The sequence below is a fragment of the Lontra canadensis genome, unplaced genomic scaffold (assembly GCF_010015895.1).
Source record: "Lontra canadensis isolate GAN:19392208 unplaced genomic scaffold, GSC_riverotter_1.0 scaffold6, whole genome shotgun sequence".
NCBI classification, from domain to species: Eukaryota; Metazoa; Chordata; class Mammalia; order Carnivora; family Mustelidae; genus Lontra; species Lontra canadensis.
The window spans coordinates 29,680,154-29,701,068 of record NW_022631000.1 but is presented as its reverse complement, the minus strand read 5'-3'; the positions used below and the strand labels follow the sequence as shown (position 1 = coordinate 29,701,068).

At 44.2% G+C, this 20,915-nt stretch overlaps 1 protein-coding gene across 1 annotated transcript in view; it reads left to right on the top strand.

Annotated features, from left to right (window-relative positions):
* Positions 1-19,989, top strand: part of CLRN1 (clarin 1) — a 36,278-nt gene extending 16,289 nt beyond the window's left edge. The window contains exons 2-3 of the mRNA XM_032852662.1: positions 6,932-7,111; positions 19,724-19,989. Of these exons, the coding sequence (XP_032708553.1) occupies positions 6,932-7,111; positions 19,724-19,989 (446 nt within the window). The remainder of the gene's footprint in view (positions 1-6,931; positions 7,112-19,723) is intronic.
* The last annotated feature ends 926 nt before the right edge of the window (positions 19,990-20,915 follow it).

Here is a 20,915-nt window from a genome sequence, read left to right as displayed (position 1 = left end):
AATTTTTTTTTAAGATGAGAAAATGACAGCATGTTACTTGTGTGCTGATGAGACTGATGCAAAGAAAGGGGGGAATGGACGTGGCAGAGAGAACCCCTCAGCAGTGTCTCTGAGGAGATGAGAAGGGACAGTCATGAACAGCAGTGGAGCTGGCTGCGGAAGGGGCACACCACAGAGAATTTTACTAAGCACCTACCCTGTGCTAAGTACTCTGGATGCTGAGGTCACGGAGTCCTCACACATTTGAGAGAAAGGTAGAGTTCCCTTTTCAGATAAGGAAATCCAGATTTAGGGAGTTCACCAACTTAGAAAAGGAGCTGAAGTGTGAATCTCCTCTGATCTCAAAAGCCTGGTCCCTTCCCAGGCTGCCCCAAGGAGCACCTTCATTCTACAGAGAGAAACAGGGACCCTTTGACTGGCTCCAGGTCACACAGTGGACTAGAACCCAGCGCCTGGCTCTTGGCCTCATGCTCCCTTTCTTCTCTCTTATGGAGCCCATCCTCCTTCATGCCAAATGGTCACCTGGGCTGAGGCTCTTGTTCACGTCTGGAAGAGCCTCCTCAGTTCAGACCTTAGCCTCCCCCTCTTTTTTGGTTTTAGTCAGATTTATTGAGGTATAATTACATGCAGTAAAATTCACTTTTTGAGTGTACAGTCTACACATTTTGACTAATACATAAAGGCATGTAAATATCACTACAATCAAGATATAGAATACTTCCATCACCCTCAAAATTTCCCCTGTGCCCCTTTTGTGATCCATCTCCTCCCTCACTGCCAACATGGGACAAAAACTGATGTTTTCTGTCATTTTGTCCTTTCCAGAATGCCATATGTACAGAATCCTACAACATGCAACCTTTCGAGTGTAGTTCATTTCAGTTAGCATAATGCATTTCAGATCCATTCAAGTTATTGTATGTACCAATGCTCTGTTCCTTTTGATTACTGAAAAGTATGTTATCTTATGGATGGGCCAAAGCTTGTTTATACATTCACCAGTTGATGGATATTTAAGATGTCTCCAATTTTTGGCAAATACGAATAAAGCCACTATAAACATTTGCATACTGATTTTTGTGGACATATGTTTTTAATTCTCCTAGGTAAATATCTAGAAATGGAGTTGCTGGGTCACATGTTAAGTCTATGTTCAGTTTTTTAAAGTACTGAAACAATTGAATATCTATGTGCAAAAGTAAAAATTAACCTTGGCCATAGACAAAAAAATAACTCAAAATAGATCACAGACTTTAATGTGATCCTAAAACTAAAAAATGTCTAGAAGAAAAACGGGCAAAAATTATTTGTGACCTTGCATGAGGCAAAGACTTCTTAGATTTGACATCTAAAACATGATACATAAAAGAAAAACAATTGATAAACTAGAATACATAAAAATAAGAGATGCTTTTCAAAAGGCACTGATAAGAGAATGAACAGACAAGCCACATACTTGGAGAAAATATTTGTGAATTACTTATCTGATACAGGGCTCATATCCAGCATGCATAAAGAATTCTCAGAACTCAATAATAATAAGAAACAATCCAATAAAAAATGCACAAAGATATCAACACTCTTCACCAAAAAAGATATATAGAAAGCAAATAAACTCACAAAACGATGCTCACTATCATTAGTCATTTGGAAAATGCCAAGCAAAATTAAAATGAGGTAAACTACACACCAATTTAAATGATTACAATTTTAAAAAGCCGCCAAGTGCGAGAATGCAGAAAGATTGGGATTCATACATGGTTGGTGGGAGGGTGAAATAGCACAGTCATTCTGGAAAACAATTGCCAGTTTCTTACAAATTACACATGCAGGAGCTGGGGGTGGGGTGAGGGGGCAGGTGGACGGCAAAGGGGAAACCGGAAGTTTCTGGAACAGTGAAATTGTTCTATTTATTGATTGAGACGGTGATTGCATAACTGAGTGTCAGAATTCACAGAAATAGCCACTAAAAAGGGAGAGTTTTTTCCTCCCTTTTCTTACTGTGTTTATTTTACTTTAATCTTAAAAATGGGAGGAGGAAGAGGAGTAAAAGGCAAAGGTAGCAATCCCCTGTGTGATTAGGCAATTTAACTTCTCTGTGCTTCAGGGCTTTTTTTTTTTTTTAATCTATACATTGAGGATAAAATAGTCCCTTCTTTATATTGTCATAAGAATTAAAAAATTCAAATCTCTCATTTATGTTTCAATTTATGTTGTAAAAATAAAAAGACTTTAGTTTCTCATTTATGTAATATAGGTAAAGACCTGGAACCTAGCAAATACTATATAATTTTTGGCTGTTATTTTCAGTCCTATTATTATTACTCAGGTATTGCTCTTTGAGGAAGTTTGGTGATGAAAGAGTAGAGAAAAGAAAGGCACTCGGGCTGGGGTGGTCTGAGGACGGGGAGAGCGAGATACACGGACTCATGCACAGAGCGGAGGAAATCCGTGAGAAGAGAACGAAAGACAAGGAGTCATTCCGGACGCACTGGACCAATCCTGTCCTACGAACGCGGCATTGGCAGGCAGCTGACGTCCCCTTCACTTGTCAACAGCTAATTAAGTAATTTCTGGAGGCCAGAAGTGACTTGCTGGATTTAATGACAGCCCTGCCACAGCTCAAAATGTTCAAATCCTTTCCCTGTGTTATAATCCCACACCTAAAAGAACGGAAAGACCAAACCAACCTACATCTCGATACACCATCTCCAATACGATGAAAGTGACACCTCCCTGTATTTATTTGAACGGTCTGTTCTCAGCTTCAGCCAAGCAAAAGTCACAGGAACGTTGGTTGGAAAATGGAGGGTTGTTACCAGAGTTCTGGCTGGTCATGACAGACTCAGCGCATTTTCACCAAAAACAGAAACCCTGAGAAAGTATAAGTAACTGTATATCTCACAAGGATTAGTGTCCTGCTGGGTCACTTTCTCAACACAGTGGAAATTGTAAGAGACTTCCTAAGAATTAGAATGCTCCATGTGACAATTTGTTTTAGCTCCTAGCTTTTCTTTCTAGGAGGCAAATCAGTGCAACTTCTTTCTGTCTTTGTTCCGCTGGTAACCAGCCTTGATTTTCAGACAGGCTTCACCTAGCTACCCTATCAGGGACGCAGAGGTTGCCACCTTTAACAGGTGGGGAGATAGACCATGCAGCGTTTTTTGATAACTGCTAGTAGAAACCAAATCGACAGTTGATGGAGCTAAGAATAGCAGGTTGGATCCATGGTACGTCTCAGCAGCTGGGAGCTCAGGTGGGCAGGGCATCACCGAACAAGACTAGCTGCTTCACTCTGTGCCCCCAGAACCCGGGGGTGGGGGAGGGGACAGCAGAGGCTTACCATCCAAGAGCGTGAATGTCCAAATTGCCACTCTGCCATTCCTCCCAGTAGCTGAGGAATTTCCTTATTTTACCTCTCAACCTACCAATCCACATCATTTCTAATTGATAAGGACTTTTAAAAGTACAATCACTAAAATGAAATAAATAAAAATCTAAAGTACAACCCCAGTACCATTAACATAACTGACGAAATCAGTAATAGTTATGTAATACCATCGAATACCCAGTCCATGTTCAATTTTCTCTGGTTATCTCAAAAATGACTTTCATAAAGCATCTGTTCAAATCACAAACAGTATCCATACATTGCATCTAGTATTAAGTCTCTGAAGCCTCCTTTATTCTAGAAGGCACAGGAGTTTTCAGTCTTCATTTATCCATTTATTATTATTGTTTTAGGTATTTATGTATTCATTGACTAGAGAATGCTTAAGATAGAAAAAAAATTAAAAAGATAGAGAAAAAATAAAAATAGAGAAAGAGATAAAGATAGAGAAAAATAAGATAGAGATAAAATCTCTATAGAGAAAAAAAAAAGAGATAGAGGAAAAAAAAAATCCAAAAGGTACATAATGAAATATCCTTCAGTCTCCTTCTCCAGAAGCACTGTTATAAGTTTTGTGTATAGCCTTCTAGAAATGTCTGCCTGGATAAGCATGCCTATCCCTGAGGCTGCTCTAGCACGCTGGTTTAGAGAACGGACAGGAGTTCAAATCTCCGCCACTTATTAAGTACAAATCTTGGGTGTGTGCGCCCCAGTTTTTCCTGTAGTAGGCGGGTTGTTGAGAGAATAATATCAGGTGAGTACTTAATTATTTGTTATTACATACATTCCCCTTCGGCTTTTCCCCAAATGCACATTTCTATTTGTTTGTTTGTTTTTCCACCTAACATATTTGATGATCATTCCATACATGTTCTTATAGATTCATGTCATTGTTTGGAACATTTTCTTCCCTTGGCTTCTTTGCTATCCCATCCGTAGATTTGTTCCTAACTCAGAAGCTCTCTTTCTCAGGCTTCTTGGCTGGTTTCTCTTCTCTCCTGTGCAAGTCAGTGTGGCGGAGCCTCAGGGTCTTTCTCTCCTCTAGCTACAGTTTCTCCACAGGTGAGAGCCATTCCTCTGGCTTCGCATACCCGAGGTAACGGAGGCCCTTAGGTCATAAAATTTAAGGATTTACTCCTGGGCTTGTGCTAGAGGGGGTTGACCCCAGAGAATGATTGTCCCTTTAAATTTCATGCCCTAAGCACCTTGCTTGCCTCACCCTGGTACCACTTCCCTAAATACCTCCACCTTCTCCCTGGCCTCTGGATACATAAATCCTATTTGGAACCTCTATTTGCCTATCTTAGGTGCAACTTAAACTAAAATATTTAAAACAGGGGTGCCTGGGTGGCTCAGTTGGTTAAGCAACTGCCTTCGGCTCAGGTCATGATCCCAGAGCCCTAGGATTGAGTCCCGCATGGGGCTCCCTGCTCAAAGGGGAGTGTGCTTCTCCCCTCATGCTCTCTCTCACATTCTCTTTCTCCCAAATAAGTAAATAAAATTTTTTTTTAAAATCTTCAAAAAAGAAATCTGAAACAGAACCTCACTTCCCACTCCCATGCCCAGACTCACACCTTCTACTTGTCTGTGCCAGTTAATAACACCACCACTTATTTGGTTGTTTATCCTTGATTCCCTTCTTTCAACAAGTCCTATCTTCTATCTCCAAGATAGATTCCAAACTGCTAACTGCTCGCCACCTCTACTGCTGCACCTTAGGTCCACCCCCGTCTCTCGCCACTGTGAATACTCCGTGCCTCTGGGTCTCCCTGCTTCCACGCCTGCCCTTCTCCCTGCCCCCCACCCCCTTTATTCCTGCTAATCAGTGACAGAGTGATATTTTCACATCACGAAGGAGACTGCGTCCCTCTCTTACTTGAAACTCCCGTGCAGCTTCCCGGTGAATTTAGAATGAAAAGCCAACTCCTTACCGAGGTCAGCTGACCAGGACCCAGTGGGTGCAGCAGTCAGATTCCAGTCTCTCAACGGCACTTCCCTTCCTCTCACTCCCCAGCCTCACCCGCAGCGGGGTTCCTTTCCCCAGGAATGCTCTTCCCCGGGTATTTATACAGCAGCTTCCTTCCGGGCATTCAGGTACCAGCTCAGGTGTTAACTGCTGACCACCCTTATCCACTCACTCAATCACTCAAAATTCCATTGCCCTGTTTCATTTCTGCATAGCAGCAGCATTTTGTGACAGTGTCTTAGTGTCACTATTGCATTATAACCCCCCAAAGGTCAGGGGCTTGAAAGAAAAAGGTCTATGTTCACCTGCCTTGGTCTTGTTTGGGCTGCAGTTAAATAGCAGCTGGGGTTGAAGTCGCCCAGAGGCTTTCCCAGGCTGGATGTCCAAGACTCTTCCCTCCCATGTCTGCTGCTCCTCTGGGTGGCCTTTCTCTCCAGCAGAGTAGCTCGGACTTCCTGAATGACCGCTCAAGCCTCCAAGAGAAAAGACGTAGGAACCGCTGATCTTCTCAGAGGCTAGCCTGGGACTGGCATGCTGTAGTTCTGGGGCCATATTCAGTTGGCCAAAACAGTCACAAACCAGCCCAGGTTCAAGGGGACTGAGGAATAAATTCCTCTAAAGGGGAAGCGCCATGTGTGTAGAAGGAATGAATTGGTGGTGGCCATCTTTGGAGATAAGCTATGAAATTTGCCTGTTTAATTCTTGTCTGTTTACTCCCATTAGGTTATAATCTCGACGAGACAACAGGGACCTTGTCTCTCTTGTTTTATGCCTCTATTTCCAGCACCTAGAGCAATGCCTGGCACATACTAGGTGCTCAGTAAATAAGTTAAGAAGCACTTGATAAATGTTTGGGAAACTAAACTTCCCCGGATTGGTCTTGCCAGGTTTATTGATGCTAAGAATACTGATGCCTCACCAGATAAGAGAGACCCTACATTTATAAAGTATTTCATTTCCTCTGCAAACGAGAAAAACTCGCCCTGAACACAAAATCTAGAAATAGATTTGGCATGTTTTCTAAATGGAAAATATTTCTTGTATCACCAGAAATTATTTTCCCACAGCTTGTGTGACATCAAAATATTGAAGTTCACTGAGAATACCTCGTTTTTTAATCTTGGTGTGGACTAGAAACAATTTTTTCTTTTTTGGAGCAAAGGAAACAGAAATGCTTCCTGATGTTTGAACTCCCCCAGATATCCTCAAACTCAAAATGTCATTTCAAGACAGATATTTTTTAAAAAAGGCTACTGTGAAATGTTATTAAAAGTTTGGTCATCAACATGTACAGTTTTTGGTTATAAAGACACCACTTGTTTAGTTAAATAATTACATATTACCAAGGGCAGAAAAAATTCCCCCAAATCTCCTCCTTGTTGGTCTTTACTGGTGAATTCTATAAAATAATCCTGTGTTTAAACCTTTTTCTAAATCCCTTGTAAATTAGTAAGAATGTATTCATCTGAAGGATTTTAGTGATTTTTGAAGTTAAAAAGAAGGATTTAATTTTTGAAACTGCATTTGCAGACTACCTCTAATGAAATTTCTTCTAACCTTTGTTTTATCTTTAGTTTTCCCAGATTTGCTCCAAGCCATCCCTGTGAGCATCCACGTCAATGTCATCCTCTTCTCCACGATCCTGGTCGTTCTGACCATGGTGGGAACAGCCTTCTTCATGTACAATGCTTTTGGCAAGCCCTTTGAAACCCTGCATGGCCCACTAGGGTTGTATCTTTTGAGCTTCATTTCAGGTGAGCACAAAAAATTTCTTTTTTTTTTAAAGATTTTATTTATTTATTTGACAGAGATCACAAGTAGGCAGAGAGGGAGGCAGAGAAAGAGGGGGAAGCAGGCTTCCTGCCGAGCAGAGAGCCCGATGCGGGGCTCGATCCCAGGACCCCGAGATCATGACCTGAGCCGAAGGCAGAGGCTTAACCCACTGAACCACTCAGGTGCCCCTGAGTACAAAATTCTACTTCTGCTTCAAAGCACTTCTACTCTGACACACAGAAAAATGTGCCTTCCAAGGTGTCAAAAGACAGATCTACCTAAATGTGAAGAGACTGTACATAGACGCAGATGTCCATTGTAGCATTGTATCTGATCACCAAAGTGGAGAGAAACATGATTATCCAACAATAGGGAATTCGAGATCTGCATCATGATATTTTGTATGCATAAATGCTGGCATTAAATTGTATCTTTGAAGATGTCATCAAAAGGATGCATGCTTGTATCAAAAAATTAAGTGACTAAAACAGTGTATATGATTTTATAAATATAAATAAAATTATAAGATTTTATGAACCGAATTTGATTATGTGTAAGTAGAGACAGCATATATAAATATTTGGATTGTACATATCCTCTTTCTAGCCTCCATATAGATACGCACACACAAACACACAGAGTCCCATTCTGTTCATAGTAATTACCACTAAGTAGTGAAATTATAGGTGATTTTCACTTTTTCTTATGCTTTTTAGTATTTCCAAATGTTCAGTAACATGCATTTATTTATTTATAATCAGGAAAATAAGTAAAAGTCATCCACAAAAAGTAAAGACCAGTGTTCTGCCCACATGAGTTGTCCTATTCAGGCCCACAGGTATTTTGTGTAGCCTAATGATAGGTGTAACTGAGAAAAAATAAACTCTGAGCTCAGAAACCAGTTCATCAGTAAACACATCCCACTCAAAAACTAAGGGTGATGGAAAGGAATAGAAACCCGGGATAGTGCCACAGGGTGCTTAGGATATATTTACCAGGAGAAGAGAAACACGAGAAAATCAAGACTATACCCGTAACTTGCATGTAGCCATTCTTCTATCGGAGGTCTCTGATTTCATCCCATTTTAAACTTGCAAAAAGACTTAGTACTTTGTCATATTCCCAGGAAGTATCCGCATTTCTCTTAAGGATTTCATGAGGAGACGAGAGAGATTACAACTCACACCAGCAAATAGCAGATTGAAAAGTCCTATTAGTCTGTTTCCTTCTCCTCTGACATTGCATTTTGGCTGCCCCCGGGTCCCAGGCCCTGCTGTGTCTGGCCCCTGCTCCCTTCCCCTAGCTCAGATCAACGCCAGCCATAAGCTTGCACATCTCCCTCTCTAGAAAACAGAGTCCTGGGTCAACAGGGGCTCCCTCAGCTCACAGGGCAGTCCAGCCTTCATCCATTCGGACTTGGGCACACTTCTTGGCTTCTTCCCTTACCCACTTCTTGCCAATCGAGTAATTCACTTCACCAAAGCGGTTCTCTCTCGAGTGGGGTTTCTGCTGCCATTCTCCCTCATGTCTCTCACCAGTGGATAGCACAGTTTTCAATCATGCAGAAATGGTGGCCCCAGGAGGGCAGACTAAGTCTTTTTCCTCTTTGTATCTCCAGCGAGAGCATCCAGCATGAGGCTCTACGCACAGTAAACAATTCAGTATATGTTTGCAGACCTGATAAAGCAAACCCAGAAGGAGATGTTGGGTGGGCACTTAGTACAGTTTAGAGAAGTCAGAATTCCAATGGGCTGGGGTGAGCAGAGCCGGCCCACAGAGGTGGTAGGACATGAGCCGGAGCGGGGTGGGATGAACTCTGTAAAGGAAGGCTGAGGGCTTCGAAATTAGGGCAGAGGAGCAAGAGCACAGGTACAGGGGGAGGACAGACAGACCGAGAGAGTGATTCAGTACCGTGGATGGGTCCAGGTGAGAAGCGGATGTTGGCATTACTTCCTGCTCCCTCAACATACCAAACCAAACCGGTAGATCTGGGTGGTGTGCTATTTTATCGAAGGCCATTAAATCAGAGGCCAGCCAGAAAAGAGGGAATATGCACGATTTTGATCACGGGAATACAATGATCAGCAGTGGTTCTTAAAGTGGGGTCCCCCAGACGGGCAGCATTTGCCTCACCTGGAAACTTGATAGAAAAGCAAATTCTCCGGTCCCTCCCCAGACCTGCTACTGGCATCAAACACTTGGGGTCAGGGGAGCAATGCGTTCAATAAGTCTTTAGGTGATTCCGAAGCAAGCTCAGGTGCGAGGACCAGGGCTGTCAGGAACTGGTGAAACAGGTGTTAGAGGATTGGTGACATGGAATGGGGTCCCTAAGGTAACTCGCAGACAGTCATCTCAGAAAGCAGCTGCCATTCCCAGGGTTTATGGAACTGAGGGAAGAGTTTGGAGTTACCAGAACTTAGCTGCTTGAGAGAGGCCGGGGCGCTGGGTGTCAGACCTTTGAGGAGATGACGCTGTCGCACACCAGCGGTGGCTCTGGGGGAGTAGGAAGGGTTTGGGAAGCCCCACCCCCACTGCTGTATCCTGCTTCCCCCACCTCCCCCACCACCTCCCCAGCGCTGTATTGACAGAGCAGAACGGGAAGCAGCTGACAAGGCAGAACTAGAGTCAGGGCAGTCTTGACCCAGCATCACAAAGCAGAGGGGAAAAAGCACTGGTTCGAAGCCGAAATACAACAGCTTATTAACTGGCACAACCATCTCCCACTCCAGCTTCTGAGTGAAATTCAGAAGAGCAGCCCATTTGGAAGACAAATTATTTGACAGCTCTAACGGACGACCGAACTAACGGTATTTGAAAGGCAAGATGACTCAGAGAATGCAGAATCTAATCCAAGTCCCAGATCGTATCTCGGCCCTTGGCCAAGTCTAATGCAACGAAAACCTGAGCACGGAAATATATGCGGGAACACACAGACCCTGTGCTTACATTATATCTTATTTATCTTTGAACTTGTTGCAGAAGCAGGTCCTCAATAAAGCTTTGTGGATGAGGGAAAGAAGAGAAGAGGAGTAAGGAAAAGAAGGAGCTAGCTCCAGATCTGTCTTGCAGAAGAAAAAATCCTACTGTTTGCACCCTATCTGCTTTTTTAGGCCCAAATCCTTATTTTTTAAGCGCCAAAAATCCCAGTAACTTTTTAAGAACTATGCAGGACAGCAAAGCATGTTTAAGGGTCAAAAGCACTGATGGTTGGTGACCTTTGGGGTAAGCAGATCACTCTTGAATCACAGACTACCTCCTTTGGTTCGGTCCACATACAGTAGCCAGAAGCCCCTGGCATTTTGAAATGTTTATCTCAAGTTGTAACATTCATGGATATCCCAGCTCTATATCCTAACTGTGGACGGATGGGGACTTACAGCCTCATCCCAAACCCTGTAACTCTGAGCCAACAGATTTACACCCAAAGAAGGGAGAGCCTGTATGAGGAAGTCCTTTTGTTCCCGCATGAGTCACACTCCACTGGAGACCCCCTTATAGGCCCACAGTGGGGGAAGTGTGGAGGGGCAGCTCCCTTCCACCAAGTGTCCTCCCCAGTTTCGCTGCCCAGGTGGCCTTCCTCACAATCCGCAGGAAAAAACCCTTCTACCTTAGACCTCTATTCTCTTCTTCTCTCACTCACCCTTGGGTTCCCCAAGATTCCCCATTTCCTTGTGCTGATATCATTCGGGTCTACTGCCCACCCCCTTGGTGATGGGGACCCAAGGTTTGACATCCTGAGGCAAGAAGATGGGGGAGAAGGAAAGGGAAGGTGTCTTCCTTTCACAAGCCCGGAGTAACAGTGCTCTGAGCATCCTCTTCTGTGTTCCCCTGTGCGTGCCAGACCCCGGAGACAAAGAGGGAAAAGGAATACACCTGCAGGTGAGGCCACCATAGATTTCATTCACCACTGCTGGCTCGTGCCATGGCCTGATAATCTGTTGCCCTCCTGGACCAGATGTTGGGGCCACTTCTCACAGCTTCCAAATTCGGTCCATCACATTCCTCAGCCTTCTTTATGCTGCATTTCTGTCTGCCGTCATTGTTCACGAGACACACACAACTCAATCCATTTGCTCTTTCTCATCTTGTCGATTATTAACTAGATTTGAGAAATCTTTCCCCAAGTTAGGATTTCAGTAATACCTTAATGGTCCCCCTTACTTCATTTTGGTCAGTGATTCTCTTTCTGGACTATACACTAAAATACTTTGAAGAACTTGCTAAAAATGCTGACACCAGGCCCCGTGCTACCTTAATTAAATTGGAGTCTCTGGGGGTGGAGTCTGGGTACAGGTTTTTTTGTGTTTTGTTTTTTTTTTTTAAGATATTACTTATTTATTTACTTATTTGACTGGAGGAGGGAGAGAGCAGGAACACAAGCAGGAGGAGTGGGAGAGGGAAAGCAGGCTTCCCACTGAGCAGGGAGCTGAGTGTAGGACTAAATCCCAGGACCCTGGGATCATGACCTGAGTGGAAGGCAGATGCTTAACCATCTGAGCCACCCAGGTGAACCTACAGGTGTTTTTGTAAGCTCTCTTGGTAATTCTAATGTGTGACCAGTGTTGAGAACCACTGATTGAGATACATACATTTCCCTTATTCAACAAACCCTGACTGACAGCCCGCTATGTGCCTGCCATTATCATAGGCACCAGTGCTAAATGCCATAACCCATCAGGCACACAGTCCTGCCTTCATGGAATCAGTCTTGTGGGAGAGGCAAACAAAAGCATACCTAAGTAATTAACGAAGACAATCATTCCAATAAGGGTGATAAACATTAGAATAGAGAATGAAGGGAAAGGGGAGGTGGGGGCTTTGATGCAGTGGTCAGCAAGTAGTTCCAAGGATACAAAGGAGCTGAGGACCTCCAGAGACTTACCCAAGGAGAAGAGAAAGCACAAGTGAACAGTCTAGGGAAAGAGGTCAGCTTGCCATAGGAACTGAAAGAAGGCCCATGTGCCTGGAGTAGGTAATGAGGGAGAAATGGCCAAGAAAAAAAAAATCATTTGCAAGACCTGTTGATCCCACTTAATGTCAGACTCAGACCTCAAAAGCCATGGCAAATCTTTTAGAATTGATTCTAATTGCACTGAGAAGCTTGTGAAAGATTTTAAGAAGATGTCGGAGAGCTGATTTACCTTTTAAGAAAGGTCTGGCGAAAGACTAGGCTATTGCCTTGGACATGGAGAGAGATGAATGGATTCTAAAAACATTTTGAGAGTAAATCCAAAACCTTTTGCAGGTGGCTTAAGCAAGTAGACAGTGGTGGCATTAACCAAGATGAATAAGACAAGGGGAGGAACAGTCTTGGAGTTTTCGGGCAAGAAAGAGCTGGGAGGAGGAGCTTGGCACTAGAAATCAATGTTCTATTTGTGGTATGTCAAGTTTAAGATCCTAGGAGGTATCCGAGTAGAGATGGCGAGTAGCCAGTGGGATATATGAGTCTGGAGCTCAGAGAAGAGGTCTAGACAAAAGACATAAATTTAGGAGTTGTCAGGATATAGATATTATTTAAAGCAATGGAAATGGATGAGATCATCTACATGAGAGAGAATGTAGATAGAGAAAAACTGGCGTGAGACCAATCCCTAAAGAACACCGATGAGGAGGAAGGAAGAGGGGTCAGCAAAGGCACTGACTAGGTGTGTCCAGAAAGGAGGAAGGAAAACCAAGAGGCCATGTTGTTCCTGAGGCTATAAGACTGGGATATTTCAAGAGAATGGCTGAATGGTGAGCTTTTTGAAAGCATAAAAGGGAGAGGTAATGGGAAGGGAAAGCAAAATGGGTCAAACGGGGAAAACACTTCCCCCCAAGGTTTATAATACAACAGGAGAGAGAGAGAGATGTACACAAATTAAGAAGGTAGAGAAAGAGAGGGCCCCAGAGAAGAAGCAGCTGAGTACAGAAGATCCATCGTTTCACATCAGAGCACTGACATATGAATATCTGCCTTTCTATATTCCATTCTATTCCATGATTTCTATATTCCATTCAGAAGTTTCCCAATTGATGGCGAGGTCCCAGATCTGCCAGGAAAAGGGAGCAGGCTAGGTAGAAGACGTGCCATGGATCAATCACAGAACATCCTAGATAGTTCAGTAAATACTCCCTGAAAATGACATGAAAGGTATTGACTCGGGCCTTTTAGAGGTGATAAAAACCTCCCAAGTGCTGACTTAATGCAAATTGTATTTACTGTGTCTTCTCTTAAATAGAGCATCATGTTATGAGTTATACCAAGCAAGGTGAACAAATACAACGACTGCCTTCCTTTAAAAGGGGGACGTTTCTGGGGCACCTGGGTGGTGCAGTCAGTTAAGCATCCGCTCTTGATTTCGGTTCAGGTCATGATCTCAGGGTCATGAGATCGAGCCATCTGTTAGGCTCCACGCTCAGCGCGAAGTCTGCCTAAGATTCTCTCTCTCCATCTCCCTCTGCTCTTCCCCCTGCTCTTTTTCTCTCTCTCCAATAAATAAATAAATCTTTAAAAAATAAATAAATAAAAGGGGAATGTTCCTAATACGGGCCTAATTCTTATTATTCTAGCTGTGGCATAGACCATAAATAAACACAGTCACACATGAAACACATGAGAAAATAAAGAGCAGGACAGAAATAGAAGAAGGCTTGCATTATATATCAGCTTTAGTACTCCTAGTATCCCAGCCCTTGTACTATGTCTAGGGCATATTATTCTGCAACCGGTGGTCACTGGCTACCTGGGTCTTGACTTCCATCCTTACCAAGGAGCACCTACCCGAAGTCCAAGAAGCAGATACAGGGATGTCCAGGCATCGGAGCCACTGGACCTGAGGAAGGACAGGATTGGTGATAGGAGAAGTCAGCAACAAAAACATTCTGCTAGTTTCTCAGCATAGACTTTAGAAAGGCGGCCACAGAAGGAGAGAGGTAATACTAGCCAGCCTGTGATAGCAAAGGACCAGGGATCCTGTTCGGAGGTGCAGGGGGCAGCAGGATAGCAAGAGGACGGTGCTCCAGGTTACTCATGTTGAGGGAGCCAGAAAAGAGCCATCCAACTCCTCATCCAACATGTGCCCCGTACCGGGCCATGACCTGGGGAGGGGAGATGCTCAATCTTGTTCCATCACAATGGCAAACAGACTCCTATCCTATTCAGAACATGCACACGTGTCTTCCTTTCTGTTTGATCTAGAACCAAAGCCAAGTCCTTGCTAGGACCTTCAAACTCCACCTGTTGCTCCTCCCACCCCCCTCCACCCACCACGGCCCCACACACGACTCACCTCTTACTCCTCTCTGCCAGGCTCCCTGCCTCTCTCTCGGCCCAGACCCCCTGGGGCCTCCGCAAAGGCTGTTCCCTCACCCCGAAATGCTATTCCCCTCAGTTAGCTACTTTCTCAATCCCTGACTTTGTTTGAGAGGCCTAAAATATCACCCTGTCCCTGAGGCCTCCCCCGCCCAACCCCTTATTCTCCTTCGAGCACATAGCGCTCTGATAAGCACTAGAGTGCCCTTGCTGGGCTTGTTGTTTGTTGCCACTTTTCCACGGTCCTCACCACTGGCAGTGCCCCGAGGATAGGGATTTCTGTGGGGGCATCGGGGGCTCTATCCCAGTGCCCGCAGCGATGCACTAGGCACGCGATAAGTATTTGTTGGATAAACGACTAAAGCAGAATTGGCTCTGTGTCTTTCCTGGCAACAAAGGGTAGTCTTTTCTGAAAGGCAATTCAGGTTCGAGAAAGACTGCTGTTTTTTGGTCATTTCTTCTCCGCACCAATCCCACTCTCACCATTGTGACATTTGTAAAACGTGAGTCGGAGGTGGGCTCTTCCACTCTCCAGTCCAGAAGACGAAGAGAGGACCCGACTCTTCGGAAATGTGTGACCAGATTGCTCCCCATCATGACCTCAAAATCTACTCTTAGGTATTTGCTTGCTTTCCTTGTCCCTCTGCCCCTCTTCTAGATGGCAGCCAGAACTCCTTTTATTTGTGGAAGAAATTATTGCTGGAGACCTCACCTTTGCTGGCTGGCTCTCCACCGAGATTGCATGATTTCACAGAAAATTAGCACCTACACCTGCAAAGCTGTGGCTTTCCCGCCCCCATTTATCATCTTTCAAGACTCCTTAAAGAAGGAAATTATCAATTTATCATTCTGTGGAGGAAATGGAATGCCTCTAATATTTGTCATCTATAAGAGAGTTTAAAGATGACGTGCTAGCTTTCTGGAAAGGTTGGCCATTACTTTAAATGGAACTGAAATTCTAATTTATTATTTCCCAAAATACAATCTTGGTGATAATAGGAGAATGTATGAAAGCTCTTTTTTTCTTTTTTTCACCCTGAGGACATATTTTCACTGAAACCCCAGGTCTCCTGGTCCCCACGGATCCTGGCAGGACGTCCCCACCCCTAAAGGCATAGTCACCTTCAGGGTCAGCCATAGATGAAGAGGCAGCTTTCCCGTTGGCTATGCCCTTTGCTCTGTACATCACAAGGGCTGGAGGAGAGAGGCATCCAATTCTGCAGTCCCCGACAGCTGCCAGAGGACGGTCATGAGTGTGCAGTGTCTAGCACATTACAAATGTTTGTTAATTGACTGGTAATTCATTGTGTGACAGCCGTATACCTCAGCTATCCTTTTCAGTCAGGGATTAACTCAGTCATCAGTCATTAAAGGGGGAAAAATATTACAGTTCCAGCCAGACGGCAGGGCAATCAAACACATAAAGGAAAATGGCTGGTCTTTCAGTGAGAGGCAAGGCAGCAAAACCTGGGTCCTGTGCCTGGTTATGTTCCAAATTCTAGCTGGAGCAAGTTTTGGCAGGCTTTCCTACATCTCGTGTGCTCTAACCTTTCTGATAAGCAGGAGTGATGTTGGTCAGATGAACAAGTGAGGCATCTGTCCCAGTGACCCCCGCTGAGTTTGGACGCCTCAGATGCCTGGATAACCGGGAGAAGGAAGCAGGAAGCATGCAGACTTTATCCGAACGTTTGAGAGGCCTTGAGCAAAAGTGTTAATGACAGCCCACCTACCCCATGTCCAAACATTTTAAAGTTATAAGCAAATAAACTATTCAATGAGACATGTTTTATCCTCCTGCTTTGACAAACATCTCTCCATAAAGGCCTGGAAGGCCAGATTCACATTTAGAATTTTGGACCTGAATGTAGTGATGGAGGACAACGGGCCGCTGTCTGTCCACCTCCCTCCCCTTGCTTGGTTCCACTGCACTGCCCTGTAATGGGCCTCAGGATACCCTGAGTATCCAAACAGTGCCCTCGGAGTAGCTGTTCCTTGGCCATCCTCAGGCCTCGGGGCTCTGCACATCAGCCACAAAATCTGTCCAAGGAAGATTAGATGCTCATGCAGTCCTGGGAATGTGCTCAAAGCTGTTTGGGGAGGGAATTCCCAGGTCCCGAGGGTATGGGCTAGAACATGGGTCAGAGACAGAAGATGGGCTCATCCCATTGACTTCAAGGATTCCTCTCCTTGTGGGAAGGGGTCTTTCTAGAAGAGAGAGAGCGAGCAGTACCCTCCAAATGTGGGAGCCATGTCAGGAGCCCCCTGGCTGGGAACTGAAGGGCATATTAGACAAGTGCCAAGCCCTATTTCCAGCATCACTCCCATCCCTTACACACTTCTCTCCATGTGCCTAGTAGCCAGGCCACAAAGAGAAGATACACTTCATGAGTATCTTTTGGTCCATAAATCGTAGTTATCCTTGGTCCCATATGTCTTTTAGAGCCACGGACAGAGGGAAGCAAAAATACCCTGATGTCACGGTGAGTCGTTTCCCTTTACTTCTCTTCATAGTCACGAGGGGGGGGCAGAAACTCAAACTAGGTAGCTATGCTCCACCTTTGAAATGACAAGGGTGACCTCATGGTCTACTCCAGAATCCAGTGCAGAATCCCAGACCATCCTCTCAACTACTGGACCATGCTCTCTGTTCTGGGAGCTCGCACGCTTGGACGATTTGCCGTGGAGAAAGGCTGTGAGTCTGAAGATACCCCACGCAACCTTTACTTTAGGAATTTGACATACAGTCTCACTATGATGCTGTCTCCTTAACAAAGTAGTGCCTTTAAAATATTTAACAACTTGAAAAGGAAACTGAGCTTGAATTTTCCTTTCAAGCACTAAGGAAATACAGTGTTTCGCTTCCGTCTGAAATTCACCATCTCCTCAGACAAAGAAGGCTCTCTGGTAAAAGCAATGGCATTTTCTCCACAATTTTCAAATAAAAGATAAAGAGAAAACAGCATTGCAGCCTTTTTGTTGGATCTAACAAGAAAGGAATAATACGGTTTTGCCAGGGGAGAGCTCTGGTTTTAAGTTCAGAATACAAAAATAGGCTGACCAATTTTACAAAGGAATATTCTCGACTGCTGCTCTAAGGCTGGCGAAAGAAAACGAGATCATTTGATTATTCAGGGGGTATATATGGTGATCAAGCTGATGGGCCAGTCGTCTGTGAAATTCTAAAATAGAAAAAAATGTGATTTCTCTTTCTCTGCTCATCCCACCCCTCGCCCCTTACCCTTACACGATCCATTCTCTTCCTCGACCTCACCCCAAACCTGGCCTTTGGGAAAAGAATGGAGGACATCATTTGCATTATAGCTCCTCATGTCCGGACCACTCTCCCCACATAGTCCAGCCTCCCTTCACTCAGCTGACTTTTCCTGTAGCTGCTTCCAAAGAACCTTCCATGATGCTGCCCACCCTCTCAGTAACAGCCATCTGTCCTTCCCCAGCTCTTACACTCAGTGCAACGGGTTTATAATTGTCTTACCCTGTCCGACTATACTCTCTGTTAGAGGAGAAATCATATGCGTTTTCTTTAATGTTGAAATCTCCACCACTGTCCCGGTGCTTGGCACATAACAAGTCAAATAGAATAAATGAATGAGTGAATTAATGAATGGGAACTTAAGCCACTATGTTGCTGCTCCCAGGGTGTTTGAATTAACTGTAATTGAAGATCGAGGAGCACTTACCCCTCCTAAAGGAGTCATAAACCTAATGGGAGAGTGTTTGGAGGAACACGGCACTGTGATGCATTCTTTTGGGTGGCCTATCTGGTATAGTCAGGTTTCTTTGCTGTGCGGTGGGGCAAGGTAAGGGATTATGGTAAGGACTTGCAAGATGAGAGGAAAACCTAAAATTCATAGGAAGAGCTACTGATTAGTAAACGTTTATATGTGTCAATTTTAGTGACAAATGCTAATTGGGCATCACATTTATTATCCACATTTTATACATGAGAAAATGGAGAGCTGGAAATTCAAATTGTCTAATTTCACAGAATAAGAGGAAGAATCAGGGTCTGAATCCAAACTGGTTTGACTTAAGTCAGAAGGGCATCTCAGCAAGTCTCATATTAAGTGAAACCCCAAGGTGGTGGCTTGGAAAGCAGCAGCACTAGCCATGGAAGTCCCTGGCATCCTGGGCTACCCACTGTGCTCCTGATCTGGTTGCCTGCTTCTGCCCCCTGTGCCGTCTGCCCATCTGGGGGTCTCCCATTCTGCATCCTCAGTGGGAGAGGACCTATCAGAATTTCCAGGCAGCACCCAGTATGAAGAGCCCCTCCCTAAAGAGAGCTCACCCCAGACTTCAGCTGCACCAGTTAAGATTAGATTAGGCTACCGATGAGTGGTAAATGAGGCGGAAATAACAGTGGACTAAACAAAATAGGGATTTATTTTTCTTTCACATAAAAACCTAGAATTTGAAGTCCACGGTTGGTCTGGTAGCTCCAGGTGTCTGGGATCCAGATTCTGCCTTTCTTGTTTTTCTATAGCATATGGCTTGCATTTCTGAGGCCACCCGCTCCAAAACACCTGCTGGAGCTCCAGCCATTGCATCCATATTTCAGCTACCAGAAGGAGGAGGGGGAAAAGAAAGGGCTGATACATGCAGACTTCAAGGAAATGTTCTTGCTCCTACATCCCACCCCTCCTCAACCAAAAATGTAGCCTTTATTCAAGGCAGCCACATGCCCAGGTAAAAATCCTGAGTTCTGTTAGGAGCATGGAGAACAAATACGGTTTGCCTCAATACCTTATCTATGGCTCCTTTTGCCTAGGGACTCCTGTGTGCAGTTATGGCCAGGTGGGAGCTGGTAGAGAGAGGAAGGCAAGCAGCCCTTCTGAAGGAAGCCCTAGACTCTTTCACAACAGGGCTGTATGACTGACATTTGTCCTATGTGGCCTGTGAAGTATAGATAAATTTGTTCTCTTGAAGCCACATCACAGCAGTGGCTGCTTTGTAGCCTCATTCCACCACTGTGCTCTTAAGGTCCCCAGCAATGCAGTCTTCTCATCACCAGAAAAGAACATCTCCCAGCCTTGGTGAGATCAGCTAGGCTCTCCCCTTCCCCCTCCCACCAAGTCTTCATGCAGAGACATAACTCAGGCCCTACCACCCACCAGTTGGAGAATCAGGCTCATGATTACCAATTTGAAATGATGCATTTTTTGCAGAAGAATGCAAATGAGGATGATGGTAAAGGCTTTCTTTAGTTTGCACACTGACCCCCTTCCCTGTCCCTTACAATCAGGAAATATTTGTGCCAACATGTTGTTTGTTCCTTCTGTTGCAGGATCCTGTGGCTGTCTTGTCATGATACTGTTTGCCTCTGAAGTGAAAATCCACCACCTCTCAGAAAAAATAGCAAATTATAAAGAAGGGACTTATGCCTACAAAACGCAAAGTGAAAAATACACCACTTCGTTCTGGGTTGTTTTCATTTGCTTTTTTGTTCACTTTTTGAATGGGCTCCTAATACGACTTGCTGGATTTCAGTTTCCTTTTGCAAAATCCAAAGGCACAGAGACAACTAATGTAGCTGCAGATCTAATGTACTGAAAGGCAAATACTTCTGTAATCTTCCAAGTAAGGGAGCAGACTGGCTTTGGTCACTTGGAAATTGTTAATTTTGTCCATCCTTTTAGATGCACCTATTAAAGCACCCAAACCCTCCACGACAGTGTTTACAAGTGATATACGAAGGGTACAGGTTGGAAAGGAAGGGGAGAAAAAGGAAGATTTTGAAAGGTTGTTTTACCTGGTGGGAACTGGGTTCTTTTTTTTTTTTTTAAGATTGTATTTATTTATTTATTTGGGAGAGAGAAAGAGAAAGCATGAGCGGCTGCTTGTAAGTGCAGGGAAGGGGGAGGGACAATGGGAGAAAGAATCCCAAACAGATTCCCCGCTGAGCGAGGAGCCCTACACGGGACTGAATCTGAGGACTCTGAGATCAGGACCTGAGCCGGTGCTCAACCGACTGAGCCACCTAGGTGAACTGGGTTCTTTAAGCAGTTGACTAAAATGGACCAATTGTTACCCTCTGCATATCAAGTGCAAAATGCCTGCTCTATCAGGGAGGAATCAAAAGGCATGAGGAATATATTTTTATACAAACAAATACTATTTCTGATATATCCACACATTTGTTGCCAGAGATATGAGGAAACAGAGCTGGAATCACTTTCCTAAAATGACAGTGCATTAAACGAGTATTGATAAAAAGTACCAACATACTTTTTAAAAGTTTGTTTAAAGCACAATCTTATTATCCATTCCTCTTGGTCAAAATTGGCAAACCTCTAAAGGGGAAAAAAAAAAAAAAAAGGAAACACAGTACTTTCAACAGACATAATTCCTGGGACCACAAAGGAACCATGAAAAATGATTCTTCCTAGTAAACAATACAAAATGACTCATTGGGGCTGTTGTTTCTAACTTTAGTGTCTTTAAGCACTAATTCCCAATTACGAAAATTGCATTACATT